General features: G+C 44.3%; 1 protein-coding gene across 1 annotated transcript; it reads right to left on the bottom strand.

Annotated features, from left to right (window-relative positions):
* Nucleotides 1-1,032: 1,032 nt before the first annotated feature.
* Nucleotides 1,033-17,505, bottom strand: SF3A3 (splicing factor 3a subunit 3). The gene is made up of 17 exons (XM_036445504.2): nucleotides 17,307-17,505; nucleotides 16,988-17,035; nucleotides 15,253-15,305; nucleotides 15,031-15,136; nucleotides 12,992-13,064; nucleotides 12,531-12,622; nucleotides 11,337-11,419; nucleotides 10,609-10,747; nucleotides 9,571-9,639; nucleotides 8,831-8,898; nucleotides 8,561-8,668; nucleotides 7,489-7,558; nucleotides 5,483-5,647; nucleotides 5,280-5,390; nucleotides 4,160-4,250; nucleotides 2,920-2,975; nucleotides 1,033-1,342 (listed from the first exon to the last, which is right to left on the bottom strand). The coding sequence occupies exons 1-17, from the start codon at nucleotides 17,400-17,402 to the stop codon at nucleotides 1,265-1,267; spliced, it is 1,506 nt and encodes a 501-aa protein (XP_036301397.1). The 5' UTR covers nucleotides 17,403-17,505; the 3' UTR covers nucleotides 1,033-1,264.
* Between the last annotated feature and the right edge of the window lie 2,561 nt (nucleotides 17,506-20,066).

Below are 20,066 nucleotides of genomic sequence, written 5' to 3'. Positions count from 1 at the left end.
GCCATCCAGTTCCCGGGGGGCACAGAGCTGTTAGGTTCAGGCAATCTTGGCATCAGAAGAGGCTTTCCCCAGAGGTGACTCCTCAAACTCTGGACTTTGGGGTTCTGCTATGGGAGACCAGGATTCTAGCCGAGCCCACTCACCACGCTAGGGAAGAAATGGAGGTTGTTTTTTCTTGCTTTAGGTCAGTAGGTCTTAATCATTCAGGGATCAGCGATTCCTTTGAAACTACAAAGATAACTGGACTTTCTCCCAGGGGAAATACATGCATCACTTTTCTGCACAGAATTTTAGGGGCTCATTAATCTCCCAAAGTCCATCCTTGGCTCCTGAGCTTGTCAGGACTTCTCCTGACACTGAACCCAGCCACTCCTCAGTCAAGGAGAGATCTTGCAGAAGAAACGGGGTAAGACTCTCGTTTTCAACTAGCAAGCGAGAAAGTCACTGCTCACCTGTTCCCTCGTCTGCTAGGCTGCTGAGGCTTGGGGCAGGGGCAGGCCTACGGCCCATTCCAAACAGCATAACTCCTTCAGGCAAATAAAAACAGAAAACCTTAGTGCCAACAACTCTGTCCCTGGTTCCTCTTCCCATCTTTCCCTAGCATGTGCACGAATGGCTGACAGGGGCAGGCCTTATCCTGGGATGAAGCTCATTTGAGGAAATGGGGAGAGGTTAGGTCAGATATAGCTAGGGCAGTGGTCGGCAAACTCTTTAGTCAACAGAGCCAAATATCAACAGTGCAATGATTGAAATTTCTTTTGAGAGCCAAATTTTTTAAATTAACGCCACTTCTTCAAAATAGACTCGCCCAGGCCGTGGTATTCTGTGGAAGAGCCACACTCAAGGGGCCAAAGAGCCGCATGTGGCTCACAAGCCGCAGTTTGCTGACCACTGAGCTAGGGTAACATTTGCAACCTAACAGGTGCTCATTAAAGCTTATTTGCTACTGAAGTGCATGCGAAAGTGGTAGGGATGTGTTAAGCAAAAGGATGAGTTAGTCCATAATCCAGGGCTTCAGAACAATACACATTGAGAACAAAGGCTGGTTTTATTTTCTGACAACGTTTTTTTATTTTTTATATAAAACAAAGATAAAACACATCCCAACCCTACCATCTGCAGCATGCCTTGTCTCTACAAGATGCATGCTAGACCGTAAGACTAAGTGGCAAAGAGTCTTTAGGGGCATTTGGTCGGGGGAAATAGAAAAAGCAGATTCAGGGGGAGCCTGGGCAAGCCCAAAGCTGAAATACACTCCTGAACACTAGAGCAGTCCCTGTCTCTTCAGATCCTCATATGTCTTCTTATTCACAACATTCCCACTGGAGTCTTCATACTCTTCCTACAAGAGAAGGGACACTGTTAGCTAGGCCTCCTGTGAGAAATGTTTGGAACCAATGTCCCGTTGCCCAAGCTCACCCTGGCCGGGTTCCATGGCATTCATCTAAGATAGCCCTTCTCAGCTGGGGTTTGGGAAGAGCGTTAAGCCCCACTGCCTGAATGAACTAACTTCTCTCCTGGGGATCTAGAATGGCCCCTCTTGTAACCCATCCTTGGCACATATGATGAAGTCGTTCATTCGAATCACTTCCTGTGTTTAAGATGAGGAACCCTGGTTGAGAAAGGCTGACCTAAGACAATAGTTCAAACGGTTCCCAAGAACCCTAGGTTTCTGCCCAAGAGGCACCGCAGTCAGGAAGGTTGAAAGGGAGGCCACGCAGGCCGAGCTTCCCCACTTCCAGAGCAGTTCTGTTTTCTTCTCTCTTATATACAGGAATTCTACATTACACTGTGGAAAGAGCGTTTGTTACTAAAAAAATGAATATTGAAAACGATTGATCTAGCGCAGGACATACACTGAGCATCCTGCTTGCCACTTCAAAATTTCAGGAGACCCCCCGCTTCCCTGTCATACAATCTTTCATGTGTCATTGGAGATGCTGGTGGTGGAAAAAAAAATTTCAGTGGGAGAATATAACCAAGCTTAAGACACAGATTTGAAGTCTGACCCCATTAAAAAAAACCTCTCATGTACTTAATATCACAAATAAATTAGGCTTACATGTCTAGAACCAATTTATAAATATTGTCATATTATATTCTGTATTACAGTGAATCAGGGACCATTCTTTAAAAACAGAAGTATGAATAAAGGACGCCCTTTTTCATTCACCCTGAGAGGTGTTTTAAAAGACTCTAATACTATGTGCCACATCCTTCTTTATATATATATATTGTATATATAAAGAAGATTTTTTACAGAGGGAGAGGGAGAGACAGTTAGAAACATCAATCAGCTGCCTCCTGTACATCCCCTACTGGGGATGTGCCTGCAACCAAGGTACACGCCCTTGACTGGAATCGAACCTGGAGTCCGCAGGCTCACGCTCTATCCACTGAGCCAAACTGGTTAGGCATCACATCCTTCCTTAATTATTCTTCTTTTTTTTTTTTTTAAATTTATTTCAGAGAGGAAGAGAGAGGGAAGGATAGAAAACATCAATGATGGGAGAGAATCACTGATTGGTGCCTCTTGCACGCCCCACACTGGGGATGGAGCCCTCAACCCGGGCATGTGCCCTTCATCGAAACTGAACCTGGGACCTTTCAGTCTGCAAGCTGGCCCTCTAGCCACTGAACCAAACTGGCTAGGGCTTAAATTGATTTTAGAAGAGAGGAAGGGAGGAAAGAGAAAATTAGAAACATTGATGAGAGACAAACATTGATTGGCTGCCTCCTCCTGCACATCCCCTCCCGAGCATGTGCTTTAACTAGGAATTGAATCTGCCACCTCTTGGTGCAAGAGTTGACACTCAACCACTGAACCACAACAGCTGGGCCCGGGACCATTTCCCCCTCTACATGGTGATGGGGGGCTCTATCATTTCATGCTGTTCCTGTTGGTACATTAGCACCCACCTCAGTGTCAGGCTGCCATCGTTCTGATGCCTTCTGCAGTTTCAGCTTGGCCCACACTGCGGGGAGGGGGAGGGGGGAGAGAAAAGGACAGACTGAGTATTCATTGGCTACACAGTGTTACAACCTCCTCCCAGTCCCCTCCGCCACATTAGGGCTCCCCTGGATGACTCTGCTCTTGAAACTTTTGCTTGCCCCAAACTAGAATTTTGGTTCTGGACCACCTGTACACACCTCCATTGCAAATTTACCATAATCTTTGCTTTCCTGTAAAAGAAACACTGAATCAAATAAACCAAAGACCTCTTAGAATAACAGATACTCCCCAAGAAAGAAGTAAATGTGGTACAACCTATAGGAATTATTGGTGAAAGTGATCTTACTGTCTTAAAAGTTCATGATGAACAGTGATTTTCATCTGGTGTGCCACAAGAATGTTTAAAATATGCAACACCTAACTATTTAGTTAGGGGCACTGACCTACTTTCTCTTAGACTGTAAAATAAAAAAAGGACAACAGCAACACAATAATTGTCTGGTATGAATGAGTCAAAATTATACCTATTTTTATTTTGTCAGATCAGCTAGGAAATATAATCATTTTTGTTTTGCCATAGAATTAGTTTGTGTGCCATAAGACAAAAAAGGTTGAAAATCGCTGGGATAGAAGAAAAAGGGGCCGAAACCGGTTTGGCTCAGTGGATAGAGCGTTGGCCTGCAGACTGAAGGGTCCCGGGTTTGATTCCGGTCGGGGGCATGTGCCTTGGTTGCGGGCACATTCCCGGTGGGGGTTGTGCAGGAGGCAGCTGATCGATGATTCTCTCTCATCGATGTTTCTAATTCTCTATCCCTCTCTCTTCCTCTCTATAAAATATCAATAAAATATATTTAAAAAAAAAAAAAAAAAAAAAAAAGAAGAAGAAGAAAAAGGGAACACCAGACTACTGAATATGCTTAACATATTTAAATCAATTCAGGAAAATATACATATGCCCATTCACTCAAAATCTTGCATGTATCATTCAGAGAACCTTGATTAAAAGCCCTGTTTTATACCCAGCATAGACTCTTCTCAAGAGAAACAGTCAGTACTGCTGAGCCTCAAACATGCAGCAATGTATGACTATTGTAGCTGTCCCATCTCCACAACCTGCCCTTTGGCCTGGATACACGAGGAGGATGGGCCAGTGAGCTGTAGGAGTGGCCACTTGGTCTCGCTTAGGAAAGAACAAAGTTGACTTACAAGAGACAGCATCTTCGATCTGTGTCACATTAGCAAAGTGGGCAGTGTTTGGGATGCCCAGACACCTCATGCCATGAGCATGACGCCATTCCTGGAAGGAGAGAAAAGGTCAATGTGAAGTGGAAACAGCTGAACACAGAGCACTCATTCCACTCACCTCACAGGCTGACCCTTACAAAAGGCTTCACTTATAGGCTGCATTTTTTTAGGTTCATGTTTGTGAACAGCTGGCTACAACTGACAAGAGGCAGCTACGGCAAAACAGCATTGCACTGTTTACCTCACTGGGCTGGTTTATGAAATCTATATCCCAGATCCAGTAGTTTTTCACACAAAACCTGTGTCAAGTCCACAGAAAAATATCACAACTCTAGCCACTCACTTCACATGCAATCCCCACCATCAGTATGATTAAGGGTATTGGTAGCCGGTCAGTGCTGCCTTTGTAAGTAAAGGAGAAGACTGTTTATCAGGTATAAGCAAGGATATGAAAGAGAAGGGAGAGATGCTGACGCAATGACAGTTTTGGCTCAGGGATGCCAATTCCAATTCGTTGGAAGTGGTGTTGAGAAAGATTCAGAGACTACTCAGGTGCTCAGCAGAAAAGACCCAGGACCAATTAACAATATGTAAGTCTGAGGAGGGAGGGCGTCCACACAAATTTGCCATCCTTGGTCTTGCAAATCTTTTCCATTCTGCAAAATTTCCTTCCAAGTACTAAGATGTGAAGACTGAAACAAAACAAGGGTGAATCCACTTACTGGAGTATCACCCAGATAATGCCTGGTCTCAAGAACAGCTTGATAAATATAGTCCCTTTAGGTTTTTTTTTTTCCCCTCAAAAGGCAAAGGCCCATTTAAGACTCAAAGAAGGAGCCCTGACTGGTGTTTCTCACATCAACGTTTCTCTCTCTTTCTCTCCCTTCTCTAAAATCAGTAAAAACAAAACAAAACATATCCTAAGGTGAAGATTAAAAAAGGCTCGATGCCGCATGCCGGATTCAGACCCAATCCTCCGCGATTCTCTTAAGCTGGGACCCTCTCCGGCTGCTCCTGTCCTATTCGCTAAGACTCAGGTTTTTACTTCTATTTCCAGGAGAAATGGCTCTGAGCTCCTTACAGCGAAGTGCCGCTGGAAGGCCTTCGGTCCTCGGTAGGTGTAGTTCCCACAGATCTCACAGTTGTAGTTGACGTTGAGGCCGTGGAGTTTATACAACCAGTAGGGAATGGGCTGCAAGAAACGAGAAAGGAACAGTCTCAGGAGTGTCTGCGTCTGCTTCCAAAATGGGAAATGGGGAGAAAGATGGTCATGCTGGGACTTACTTTGCCATCCCAGCCCAGGGGCAGGTTTTTGGGGTTGTAAATGATCTCGTTCTCTTCATCTTCACTTTCACTCTCACTGATCTGCTCTTCCTCTTCTTCTTCTCGCTCTTCTCCTGTCCTTGCCTGCTTGCGTTGGACATTTTCATGAGTGAGATGTCGCTGTTCCTAAGTCGGGTCCATAAATGAAAAGGGAAGTCAGAGAAAAGTTGTGAAAAACAAGAAGGCAAATTTCCTCTTTTCTCGAAACCCTTGCTGACCCCTCATTCCCAAGGACAAGGCTTTCTTTCTCGGTAAATAAAGGGAAACTCTGCCTTTGTGTCGAAGCTCCTATCAGCAGGCCTTCCCTGATCCCAGAGGAAAAAGTCAAAGGTTCTAGGCCACTTGCCTAAATTACTCACCTGAGGCCACAGACCAGCACAACAACGGAAGACTAAGTCTCTGACCTTTCCTGGTCCAGTCCTTCCTCCTCCTTCCTTCTAGTAACACCCTCACTAAGATGAGAAGCTTCTAACTTGCCCTGAGTCTCTCCTCATTCCAGTCCAGCTTCCATTCTGTTCTCAGACTTAACTGCTTAAAATAACCAACCTAACGGTACACTCGGCACAAAGAACTTTTATTGGGTTTCGACTGTTTAAAGGACAAAGTCCAAGTTTCTAAGATAACTCAACATGCTTACCATTTCCTCTACCTGAAATATTTTTCCTCCTTCTACTTAGAAAACTCAATCTCAATGTATTACAGCATATCTAATTTATTTGTCTCACAAAGTGGGTAATTCAACAAGGGCAGAAGGCTGTGTCATATTCACTACTGCACCCAAAGATTCAACACGATGTCTGAAAACCAACAGATGTGAATAAATGGTGATACTGGCAGAAATGATATCAGGACTTAAAGGGAGCAACTACGTATTGGAAATGAGTTTCTCTGTAATTCCAGAGAATGGCGCCACCTTCTGACAGGGAAAGCAAAATGCTCTCAAAGGAGGGAGAATGTAGTGGATACATCTTATGTTAAGGACACAAATTAGCCTCCCAGTTATCCTCAGAGGACTGGCAACTTGAACAGCTGCCAACATAGCAACACCCAAGTTCACTGTGGAAAACACAACTGTCCCCAGTGTCCAATGCCTGGCTAGCCTCCTTTTAGTGAAAGCAGCTGTAAGAGGGAACTAACAGGTGACTCTAGATGTGAAGCTATTATGTGTGGTCCTCAAACAGAGCAGAATGAAAACATTCATGGCAACTGACAGACACATAAATAAGCCATCTGAGCCAGAGCCATCCACTCAATACACCATGTGAGCATTGTACAGGGAAAGGCTCCGAGAGCAGAAAGCAGACACTGCCAGACAAGGTTGGGCCACTGCAGGGACACTGGCGACCTTCTCTGGAGGAATGCTGCTCTTCCTTCACTTTCTATCCCTGAAAGAGAAAGAGTTTCCTCCGACTCCTCCCTCTTCTTTCTGAGATAAGCATCCTGGTCAGGTTAGGCCTTTTCTCACCCCAACCAACCTCCAGCTCCTTCTCAAAAGAATATTCAAGGAACAGCTTACAGGCAGCTTTGTACCAGCTCCAATAAGCTTCTCACAATCGTGTAACATGTGATGCCTCTTCACCGTCAGTTATACCTGAAAAGCTGCTGGGATTAGCCTTTCTCTTTCATGTCTTTTGAGTGCCTGCTTCTTGGGTTACCCTGTGGGTATATTCAGGAGCTCAGGTGAAGACTCCGCACCACTCTGAACACTATACTGAGAGGGGAGTCTATTCTCTCTGTCCGGCCTCATGGGAATGGGGCAGGCTTGGGAATACACCTCACAACAGACACCTAAGAGCAGAGCAGGACCTCACCCAAGGGCCAAGTCCCCTGAGAGGACTCCATTTTCTGCTGAACTAGTTTAACACCTACTCCCCCTCCTTCAGTCCTAGAAAAAAATCCTGAGTCCATATTTCTCCTACTCCCATACCTTGTAGCGTTTATAGCCCTCACCAGAGTCAGTTACTCACCCCAAGAATCTCCACATATTCGTAGATCTGGGCTTCGAGGAAAGCAATGTCTTTGTTCCTCTCAGTGTCTCTAACAACAAAGAACAAGCGGTATCACTCAGGGGTTCTTTTAAACCAACGCCTTGTTCTCTGCACCAGGTATTTGACAGGTGCATTAAAAATCATACACACACAAGAAATATGCTGTGAAAGCAAATGTTCTGTTCAGCTCAGGACGCGCTGACAGAAGTACTGAGGTTATTTCTGGGAATGCATGGAAGCTTCCTTTGACCTCACTCAGAAAGTGGAGGACATACCTGGATATTTAAATTTCCATCAATATAATCTACAAAGGAAATATGGTAGAGAGAGCGAGCTCCAGAACAGGCAGATCTGGGCCCAAATCCTGATGCTGCTACTTAGTAACTTTTTCTGAGTTACCAACTGTAAAAATAATTAGGATGACAAATACTTTTCGGAGTTGTTGTGTGAATTAGAAAATAAAATAAAATAAAATAAAATAAAAAATAGCCTGTATAAGCATGTGGCTCAAGAACAGATTCAACTGTCATTAAGAAAAATAGGTATAGGCCTAGCTGGTGAGGCTCAGTGGCTGAGTATGGACCTATGACCCAGGAGGCTATGCTCTGATTCCCAGTCAGGGCATATGCCTGGGGTGCAGGCTTGATTCCCAGTAGGGGGCATGCAGAAAGCAGTTGATCAATGATTTTCTCATCACTGATGCTTCTATCTCTCTCTCCCTCTTCCTTCCTCTCTCTCAAGTCAATAAAAACATATCTTTAAAATAAAAAATAAAAATATACTTAGGAAAATATTTTTTGAACCTATCCATAAGTTATTAATGTAAAAAAAAAAAAAAAAAAAAAGGCACCTAGAGCAATTTCAACATAGGAGACTTCACCACTTGCCCACCTGAGTACAAATTGTGCCCAGTTTATAACAGTGACAGCACTTTCTGCTGTCAGCAAGAAAAGGAGCAGAATGGACCTCTGTGGATCAGTAATGGAGATAAAGCAGGCTTCACGGAAATTACATCTTAAAACTTAAGCCGCAGTGCTGCCCCGCCACTCACCGCTTGGTGCCCTTTGACTTGGGGTTTTTGGCGAACAGGGAGGTGTCCAGCGCCTCCAGGGACTTTCCTTTGGTGCTGAACAGCCTCTGGGCTCGCTCCTCCAGGGTCCTAAGGAGACAGAGGAAAGGATTTCAGGATTACTTTCATACAGGCCTGCTTATTTCTGCAGTAGGGAGGGAGGGGTGAGAGAAAGAAGGGTATCAGAGACACGCAGAAGATCGTGCAAACACAGTAAATGGGACAGTTATGAAGGAAAAACCAGTCTCTTACCCGCCACACTTCAGGCCTAAAGCTAAGAGCGCAGATTTCAATCTGTCCAGACCCAGGGAGGCCAACTCCTACATAAAAAAGAGAGAAGTTAAAACTTATTTAAATAGATTTTGATAAACAGCAAACGCTCAAACTTAGGTATTAGGAGGCTGGTGGTATGGCTATTCCTGAAGCTGTGGCAGCACCATACTTTCCAGAGGCAGCCTCCTAGCGGTAAGCTCACCCTCTCAATAAGATGAACACAAGTTCACAAATAACCATATTGGCAGAATTCCATTACCTCCACTACAGCTGAATAGAGTCTGAAATATTATTTCATAGTTTTCAAAATACTTGGTTTTAAGGTGTGTTTTTTTCCCTTTCCCTTTTTCCATATTCTTTTAGATGCCTGGTCCCAGGTACTGTTTTTTTGTTGTTGTTGTTAATCTTCACCTGATATATTTTGCCATTCATTTTTTTTAGAGAGTAGAAGAGAGGAGATACACAGAGAAACAGTGATGTGAGAGAGACCTAACAATTGGTTGCCTCCTGCATGTGCCCCAACCGGGGCCAGGAATCGTGCCTGCAACTGAGATATGTGCCTTTCAGTCTCATACCTACGCTCTAACCAATGAGCCCTGGCTACTGTGGAATGGTATCTTACCATAGGAAGTCCATGGCATTAAAAACAGGAAATTGGTCCCTTAGAAAAGGGAAAAAGGGAACAGGCCAGACCAGCACACTGGCTGAAGAAAACATACCTCCCAGGAGGAGAAAGCAGAGAGGTCAAGATGGGCTCCAGCATGTGTCAGGGCACTGCTTGTCTCTTTCTGGCAAGAAGAACAACACAATGTTTCAGATCGAGGTTTAGAATGAAGGCAAGGAAGCAGCTAAATTACCAGGTGCCAGTTGGCCCTGTTCTTATATATATCCTATATTAGGGGTGTCGAACTCAATCAGAGAAGGGGCCAAAATCTAAAATCCAGCCTAAATCGCGGGCCGAATGGTTTACTGAACAGTCATAAACTGTCATTGTGATGGAAACGCAGCGGAGTGCAGTGATGACAGCGCGGTGCGGGCCACATTGCAAGGCCTGGCGGGACGGATTTGGCCCACGGGCCTTGTGTTTGACACATGTGTCCTATATAATAAAGGCATAATATGCGAATTGACTGAACAGCGGAACGACCATCTAGATAACCATCCGGGACCACGCTATGACACCCACTGGCGCCATGCTAGCCAAGGCAGGTGTGATGTGATTGGTTGGGGGCCGGCCATCACCCCATGATCGCCCAGCAGAGGGATGTCCAGGATACCAACCGCGGGTGCGGGCAGCCAGGGGAAGGAAGGCCTACTTTTGCACAAATTTCATGTATCGGGCCTCTAGTGTATGAATAAGAATCAAATTCTTATAAGAACAGAGCAAAAACAAAAAACAACTGATGGCACATTCTCTTCCTGAGAGTTCAAGAAAACTCAAGTTTATCCCCAGGATTTGTGAAAATACATAGAGATTTCTAGCACATAATTTATCTGGTCAGTTGGAATGGATAAATACAGCAGTAATGACATGGTTGATGCAAATCCTGAGCCTAGCCAATGGCAAGTGGACCCTGAGCAATCTCATCCCAAAGTAGACAGAGAAAACCTATCACACTGGGCAGAGGACTCCTCATAGTCACCACTGACCCTGAGGGATCAGCACACAATGCCCTAGAGCAGAGGCTCAGGGTTAGCGTAAAACAGCCACTTTAATTCTCAGGCCTGTCCTCCACCCACACCCCATGGAAGCTCACCGGCCACCCGGGAAAGGTGCCATTCTCCCACTTCTTCTCAAACTCATTCTGAATCTTCCCAAAAAGTTCATTCTGATCTTGGAGGGGCTTCACTCTATCTGTGTAATCCTGAAGGTACTCAAGCAGCATCTCCAAGTATCTACAGATAAAAGCAATACAGAAAAGCAAAGAGGGTTTCCATTTTTTATATATTGTTATGCCCTGTAAAATATACTTACAATTTTTAAAAATACTCCTACGTTTTAAAATGAGCTTACAATTGACTTTTTTCCTATCATGTCATCTTGATTCTGACCTCTCCTATATCTTCTTGTATCCTTATAACTTAATTCTAAACACTAAAGTCTAAACTCACACATAAAAGATTTCAGGTAAAATAATACCTTATCACTAACCAGAGGTATAACACAAACAAAAATTGACATCTATACATCAGACCCAAGCACTTCACTTTAGTCACAATCTGAGGAAGTTTAATTTTCCCCAGTAAACTCCAAAGACAGAGGCAAAATTAAGAACAGTGTGGGTAATAAGACTGCAGATATGCTCACAGACACACATTCTTTCAGAACCAGAATATTACAAAGGTTTAAAAACCACATCCTTCAAAATCCCTGTCCTTTAATCAACCTGAGTCATTCATGAAAGTCTTTCAGGCAACAATTCTTCACATCAAATAATTTAATCAAATCCACTAGAGGCCTAGAAGCTATAATAGTAATGCTTACCGCTTGTACTCTGCATTCTTCCTTTCTTTAGGAATGTCAAATAACTGGTCAAAGATAGACAGGTACGTGATATAATCCAACTTCTGGAAAGAAAAGAGGTGACGAGAGCTTCAGTTAGTTTTTTCCACCACGTTAAAGCATAACCTCCAATAAATGACACTAAAATAACAAGGCCTGGCTCATTTAGTCTTTTTCTATTCTATCATGGAATTCCGACACTAACTGGGGGAAGCAGCAGACACAATTAATGCTGCAAATTAAAGATCAAGTTAATAAACAGCAAACTAAAAGAAATACGTTAAACACGTACATGCCACACACTTGGTTAAATACTAATACCCATTATATCATAAAATGAAGTCCTGGAAGGTGCATTTATTCACTCATTCAATCACTTATTGAGCGTCTTTGGATCAAGTTCATGGACACATATGAGAACAAGACAGGCAGGAAACTGTCCTCATGGAGTTTAGTTTAGTCACTGGACTTTTGGGACATTTCCAAGGGGAACTTACACACTTTCTGAGATTGTCACCTTAAATTGCATCTCTTGTGGTAAGTTATTTTTATAATGTCTTTAAAAAAATACATTATATAGCCCTTTGCTGGTGAGATTGTTCTGTATCTTCCATGCACCATGTACTATATGTGCTTAACACGTAACGTGAGATTTCTAAAATTTTTATTTTTACAAAAGCAAAATATGCCTGTATTAATACCATGCTTACTGTATTCACTATAGAAACCTGACATTTTACATACTGTTTCTTTCCTTTTTTTAATCTTCACCAGGGGACATTTTTCCCCATTGATTTTTAGAGTGAAAGGGAGTGAGGGAAAGAGCGAAACATCAATGTCAGAGAGACACATCGATTGGTTGCCTCCCACACATGCCCCAACCAGGGCCAGGGATCCAACCTGCAACCGAGGTACATGCCCTAGACCAGAAGTTGAACTTGAGACCCTTTGGTCTGTGGACCAACGCTTTAACCACTGAGCCAAAAGGCCAGGGCTTTGAATTCTGTTTGTCTAAGAAAAAACCCCACATTACCTCTTTAATATTTCTCTAACAGTTACAAAACACAAGGAAGACACCAACTGCTGTATGTCTAGGAGCCCAGCCCAGCGTCCTGACGCCCAGCGTCCTGACTCCCGCTGAGAATCAGAACCACTTTCTCCTCTCCTGGGTCTTACCTCAGAGGCCTTCAGGTTAATGTATTTGAGGTAACAGTCATGGAGATCCAGATAACGACCGTATCCCTCTTCATCTGTGAACTCCACCAAATCTGAAGGAATCAGAGACACCAATGATTCAAACACTAAAGGACCATTTTCTTGGACTTGGCTTTTCAAATGGACTGCTAGTTCCTCGTTCCATGAAGCAGCCCTTCACCCAAATGTCCTGCCCAGGCTCACAAAGTAAACAGGCCCCAGCTTTCCAGGTCTACTTCCAGTGACTCAGAGCTAGGTAGCACAGGATTGGATGTTGTGTCCAAGGCCAATTTAGTAGGCCAAGCTGGCTCAGAGAAACCAGCATAGAGAAAGCTAGTAAGATTTCTCCGGGGACGTGTTTTCTAGGGCTCCGAGGGCAAACTGAGCTCTGTCAGGGACTTGTACTTCTGCTAGTGCCAGACAGGAAACTAAATCCTACTTACTTTGTGCTTCTTCACTTGGGTTCTCTCGAGCCTTCAGGAGCTCCTCAAATTCCACTGACATTGGCACGCAGATCTGATGAAAAAGATAAATGCTCAGGTGGGTTTTTCAACATAAAAGTTGCAATATCACAAAAATGGGCTGTACAGAATGTGGGACTTCTGATCCTTTATTTGGTCTTGATTTTCCTTTAAGGGCCAACTGCTATTTTCCATTTACCATGTTCCTTTTTTGTATTGTTTGACTAAATATTGCTAAAGTAACACCTGCTCACAAAAACTCAAATAATACAAAAACACAAAATGAAAAATCAAAGTCTGATTTAATAATTCTACAAAGAAGTTAACAGACCAGTTTTTTTAAAAAAAATATATTTTATTGATTTTGTACAGAGAGGAAGGAAGAGAGACAGAGAGCCAGAAACATCGATGAGAGAGAGTCATCTATCAGCTGCCTCTTGCACACCCCCCACTGGGGATATGCCCGCAACCAAGGTACATGCCCTTGACCGGAATCGAACCCGGGTCCCTTCAGTCCCCAAGCCGACGCTCTATCCATTGAGCCAAACCGGTCTCGGCTTAACAGACCAGTTTTAATGCCAGCCATCCCAAGCTTTGCTGCACATTAGAATCATCTAAAAGAGTATTAAAAAAAAAAAAATCCTGATGCATTGAAACCAATTAAATCAGAAAATACCGATACCTGTATGCAGGAATCGGTACTTTTGAAAATAATATATTTTTATTGATTTCAGAGAGTAAGAGGGAGAGAGAGATAGAAATATCAATGACGAGAGAGAATAGAATCATTGATGGGCTGCCTCCTGCACACCCCACACGGGGGATCGAGCCCACAACTTGGCATGTACCTTGACTGAGAATCGGACCTATGGCTCAAACATTGAGCCATGCTGGCTGGGACGTAGCAGTACTTTTTAAAAATCCCTAGGTGATTCAAACATGCAGAAAAATTTGGAAACCACTGCTTGGTATTCAATACACAAGGTAGGACAAAAGTAGGTTAATAGTTTTGAGCAAATGATTACTTCCTTGTGTTTATACAAGCACAGACTAGCTAGTGTAAGGTTATTTTATTTTTATACATTTAGATTATTTTTCACATAAACTTACGTTTTCCTACTTAGTAAATCTTTTTTAAAAAAAATATATATTTTATTGATTTTTTACAGAGAGGAAGAGAGAGGGATAGAGAGTTAGGAACACTGATGAGAGAGAATCATCGATCAGCTGCCTCTTGCACACCCCCTACTGGGGATGTGCCTGCAACCAAGGTACATGCCCTTGATGGGAATCGAACCTGGGACCTTTCAGTCCGCAGACGGACGTTCTATCCACTGAGTCAAACCGGTTTCGGCCTACTTAGTATATCTTGAGCATCTTTGCAATCATTTATATAACTATTTATTCATCGCCTTTCTACCAGGGCTGGAATATGGTTGACACACCAGAGTGGTACTCATGTCCTTCTCTTTTGGTAAGCAAGACTTTATACCCTACCCTCTCAGGGAGGTGGGGAGCCACACGTAGTTATGTAAGAGTACCTTCATCCAGCCTCTTTGTGTTAACTGGATCCTAGGTAGCAGATTTCAAGACAGTTAAGAGCATAAGCAATTTATTGGGGGGAGGGAGTAATACCCATGAAAGATTAAAATGGGAACAGGAGGACTGGGCAGGGAAAGCTTAGACCATGATACCATTAGGATGAAATCTTTAGCAACCCAACAGAGTACTCTGGAACAAAGATTACTCGTAAAAGTCTCATATTAGGCAGAAAACCAGGCTGTATTACCCCCATTGTGTTTAGTCACTGGCTGGAGGCTGCCCAAGAACAGACTACATTTGGCTTAAAGCTGAGGGGGATCCTAAAAGAACTGGATTTGTAGGATGTACTCTACACTTCCTACAGCTAAACAGCAAGTTCTTTTTAAGGAACATCTAAGTGGCCCATCTCCATTTTCCTTACAACTTTTCTACAGCAGGCTCTTAGGCAGGTTTGGAGAAAATACTGTTTAAGGCCATACCTCATTTGGGTGCTTCCGGTGGAATTCTTTTATTTGCTTGAGTCTGTTATAGAATTCAGCAAATTCATTGGGTCCTGAAATGGCATTAAGCTCCTCCTTTCGTAACCTGCAATTTCAGAAAAAAGAAAAAAAAAAAATCAGAGAACATAGAGCATAAGGTCAGTCCTTTAACCATGGCTCCTATGGGCACCAACTCCTGGACTGGCTGTGACTGTCACTTACCCATCCTTATCGTCATACAAATCCCTCAGGTTCCCACTGACTTCCATGTACCTCTGAAAGACAAACACAAACCCATCAGAAGGAAGCGCTCTGTATAACTATAGAGCTAAGCAACTAAGAAGGGCTCTCTAGTCAGTCCAAGAAAACCCTGAGATATGGTATTACGAGTGCCTGTGCTTTCTGGCACTGATTCCTATTTTTTTTTTTAAAATATATTTTATTGACTTTTTACGGAGAGGAAGGGAGAGGGATAGAAAGTTAAAAACATCAATGAGAGAGGGACATCAATCAGCTGCCTCCTGCACACCCCCCACTGGGGATGTGCCCACAACCAACGTACATGCCCTTGACCAGAATCGAACCTAGGATCCTTCAGTCTGCAGGATGACACTCTATCCACTGAGCCAAACCGGCCTTGGCTCCTGGTTAGTTTTAAAAGCAGGTTAATTTAAGGGGTAGCAGAGAGTTCCTATATTTACATGCAACTGATGCTTCACTTCCCCTACGAGAGTCGTAACAGAGAGCCACATGCTAACCAGCAGTTCCCACCTAAGACCCTCAAAGACAAAAGGGTGATCCAAGATGATTTTCACTTCTTCAAAAAGCTTGACTGAGGAGCACCCAGGCTAAAACATCACACAGCTTCCTTTAGATTTAAACTTAGGATGGAGCAGATACATAGTCCCTTCTCTAAAACTTCTGGAACCAGATCCGTTTCAGAATTTGGAATTTTTAGGTTCAGAAAGGTACCACATATTATGTAATATCCCTGGTGGAATCTGGAACAAATATTAATAGTTCTGCAGTAAAACTTATGCATTTTTTACTACGTGGGATAAAGTTCATGTCAGGTTTTGCCACCAAATATTTACCTAAACAAACAAACAGAAAAAAAGTTTTCAGAGTATTTTGGATTGGGAATTTAGATATGGGACTAGAGGTAAGGGATTAGAGATTGGTTACATGAATTATCTCCTAAAAATTCAGAAACTCTAATTAGGTCTTTTATTCCTTTTTGAATAGATTTCAAACATATGCAAGAGAGCACCGTATAATAAACTCAAATTTGCCTATCGCTCAGCTTTAATGAGAATCAACATTTTGTTTAATTTTTTAAAAGTAATAAATTGAACTATTTCTAGGCAAATGCAGGCAATGTAGCAAAAAATACTGCAAAGTAGTGCGTTCTTGCCCTAACCGTTTTAGCTCAATGGATAGAACGTCAGCCGGCAGACTCAAGTCCCTCATTTGATTCCAGTCAAGGGCATGTACCTTGGTTGCGGGCACATCCCCAGTGGGGGGTGTGCAAGAGGCAGCTGACTGATGATTCTCACCCATCGATGTTTCTAACTCCCTATCCCTCTCCCTTTCTCTCTGTAAAAAACATAAAAATATATATATATATTTTTAAAAAGTGGTGCGTTCTCTTTCGGAGAGGAGTACCTTCTGTGCCTGAGTAATCCGACTACTCAGAACTATTCCTTGGTATATAGGATGCTGTAAGAAGGGGTGTCTTTCCGAGTAATGATGAATGCATGGGTTCCCCATTCAGAGAAGCGAGAGAGGGCAGTTCTGCACCCTCAAGCTTAGTAGCCGCGTGGACATCTCCAGGCAGAAAACCCGCGCTGGCCACCCTGGTTATCTCTGGCCAGGGCTCCAGAGCCCGCGCACCCCGCCTCCTCTCTCTCTCTCGGCTCATTCCAACCCAAACAGAAGCGGGCAGCGGGGCACTCACATCTTGCATGGCCCGTGTGCGGTGGTCGGAATTGATCTGGTCCCGGAGCTGAGGAGAGACACAGGCGCCGTTAGTCGGGGTTCCGGAGGTGGAAAGGCCGCCGAGGGCGGAGCTTACCCGCTTGGCAGGTCTTAGGTGCTAAACCAGCAGCCCCGGGGCGCTGGGCCCTGCGGTGAAGTTACCCAGGCGGGACCTCGGACAGGGAGCCCCCAGGAGGCGGGAGCGGGGCGAGTCTGAGGGTCCCGGAAAGCCCTCCGAGGGAGGGTACCCCGAGCATGGGGCCCAGCCGCACGGGGAGTCCCTGCCCAGGCCCACTCACTGTGGACTTCTTAGTGAGCATCTCTTTGGCCATGACGTCCATGAGCCGTTCCTTCTCCTCATGATAGCGCCGCTGTTGCTCCAAAATCGTCTCCATTCTTTCGCCGCCGCCGCCACTCAATTCAGACCACCGACGGGGCCGGAAACGACTGCTGCCGCCTGGCGCGCCCGCGTCCCCACGCTGCGCGTCCCGCTGCACCAAAGTTCCGCTTCCCCGGAAGTGCCTCGGGGACTGGAGGGAAAGTGAACACCACCAGGCGACCAAGATGGCAGCAGTGCCCCCTGCTGGCGGGGAGTGTGGTGGAGGAAACGATGCTTTGCAGCTGCCCGTAGGGGGCGCATGGAAGTCCAGGAACCTGAGGTTTCCGGCGCTTTCCCGAGCCCGCCAGGCGGCAAGGGAGATTGTGTGGACTGAGTAGCCGAGGAGCACGGATGCAAATCAGAAGACTGGAACTTAAGTCCCTAGTTCTCATTGTGACTTTTGTCAACATTTCCCCCTTCTCTGGACCTCAGTGTCTTTGTCAGTAAAATGGGGATGGTAGTGTTTTTAGGTTGTTTCTTTTGTGAACGAGAAGAGGATCCTATGATAAAACCGACAAGTCCAGGGACCAAATGGAACCTCACAGAGTGATCTGATCATGAATTCCTAACTGGGTAGGTCATGGTGAGCAGTCATGCCACAGGCATATAACCTCTTTGTCTTTGTTCTCATTCAAGGAATGAGGATAATTTTTCATCGAATCTAGAGAAAATGGAGAGGATTGGGGGGAAGAAGAGGGAAAAGAGAAAGAGAGAGAAACATTGATGTTATGGAGACACATGGATTGGTTGCCTCCCACCCATGGGACCTGCAACCCAGGTACATGCCCTTGACCAGGACTCAACCTGATCCTCTGGTGCACAGGCCAATGTTCGAACTTCTGAGCAATGCTGGCCAGAACGGCATATAACATTTAAAAAAATGTTTTTATTGATTTTAGAGAGGAAGGGAGAGGGAGAGAGAAATAGAAACATCAGTGAGGAGAGAGAATCATTGTTTGGCTGCCTCCTGCACACTCCACACTGGGGATTGGAATCGAGCTGAATTGAACCGCAACCTCCTGGTTCATAGGTCAATGTTCAACCACTGAGCCACGCCAGCTGCACTGCATGTATTATAACACTTTTAGTAAAGAGTTTAAGTCCAGTCCAGCTAGTGTGGTTCAGTGGTTGAGCGTGAACCTATGAACCAAGAAGTTCTGGTTGTATTCCAGTCAGGGCACATGCCCCAGTTGCGGGCTCTATCCCCATTGTGGGGCATGCAGGAGGCAGCTGATCAATGATTCTCTCTCCTCATTGATGTTTCTATCTCTCTCCCTTCTTCTCTGAAGTCAATAAAAAAAAATATATATTTTAAAAAGAGTTCAAGTCCATTGTTCTTGTGCTTCTAGGTAAACACACCTTTGAAATACCAGTGTAATCTTCTTTTTCAGACCCCTCTTGGCCAGCAAATATTCAAGGACAATGATCCTGTCCAGGACCACTGGAGCAAGGGAATCTAGGGACTTCTGTTGGGCAGCAATAATCTTAGTCTCTTCTTTGGCTATTTGTCTGATGATGGTGGACAGATTCCTAGTTATATTTTTTTAAAAATATATATATTTTTATTGATTTTTTACAGAGAGGAAGGGAGAGAGAGAGCTAGAAACATCGATGAGAGAGAAACATCGACCAGCTGCCTCTTGCACACCCCCTACCGGGGATGTGCCTGCAACCAACGTACATGCCCCTGACCGGAATCGAACCTGGGACCTTTCAGTCCGCAGACCGACGCTCTACCACTGAGCCAAACCAGTTTTGGCCCTAGTTATATTCTTATTGACATATATTCTGGCAATAGGGACTAGAATGCTGAGTATACTTTGTCTTATTTTATCATTACTGGCCACTGTTTCTCTTTTGGGCTTCGTGATCTGCCTTTGGTCCTGTGGAAACAGTTCTTTGTTAAAAGAACTTATGAAAAGGCTGGGGTTCTTATGAATAAACTAGCAGCCTGGTGCCCAAAATTCGTACAGGGGGTGGAGGGGTGTTCCCTCAGCCCAGCTGCTCCATCTCACAATCTGGGACCCCTTGGGGGATGTCCAACTGCCGGTTTAGGCCCGATTCCACAGTGGAATGGAGCCTAAACTGGTAGTCGGACATCCCTTTTGCAATCTGGGACCACTGGATGCTAGCCACTTGCCTGCTGCCTGCCTGATCACCCCTATTCACTCACTTGCCTGCCTGATTGCCCCTAACTGCTCACATGCCTGCCTGATTGCCCCTAACCACTCTGCCTGCCTGCCTGATCACCCCTAACCACCTCTGCCTCAGCCCCCACTGAGATGACTTCATCCAGAAGTATGTCAGGAAGGATGTCCAGCAGGTCATTCGGCTGTCCAGTCTAATTAGCATATTATGCTTTTATTATTACAGATAAAACAGTCACAAATTGCTCCAACAAGCAACTGCCCAAACATTGATGTGCCCAATCTTTAGTTGGGATATCTTCTCCAATACCAAAAATAAAATGAACCAGGGAGGTGCATAAACAACCCCCCCCCACACACACACCTAAGTATTCTTCTTTATGGATACATTCATAAATATGCCAAGCGAATTTTTCCAAGCAATGGTGAAACTGTTTGCATGCTTTGCAAAATTCAACAGATTTGTATCCAATTAAAGCAACAAGTTTACATAATTTGGTTATATCTTTTTAAAAAATATATATTTTATTGAT

This window comes from Pipistrellus kuhlii, unplaced genomic scaffold, assembly GCF_014108245.1.
Source record: "Pipistrellus kuhlii isolate mPipKuh1 unplaced genomic scaffold, mPipKuh1.p scaffold_m20_p_2, whole genome shotgun sequence".
Lineage (NCBI taxonomy): Eukaryota > Metazoa > Chordata > Mammalia > Chiroptera > Vespertilionidae > Pipistrellus > Pipistrellus kuhlii.
This window is presented reverse-complemented; position numbering and strand designations above follow the sequence as displayed.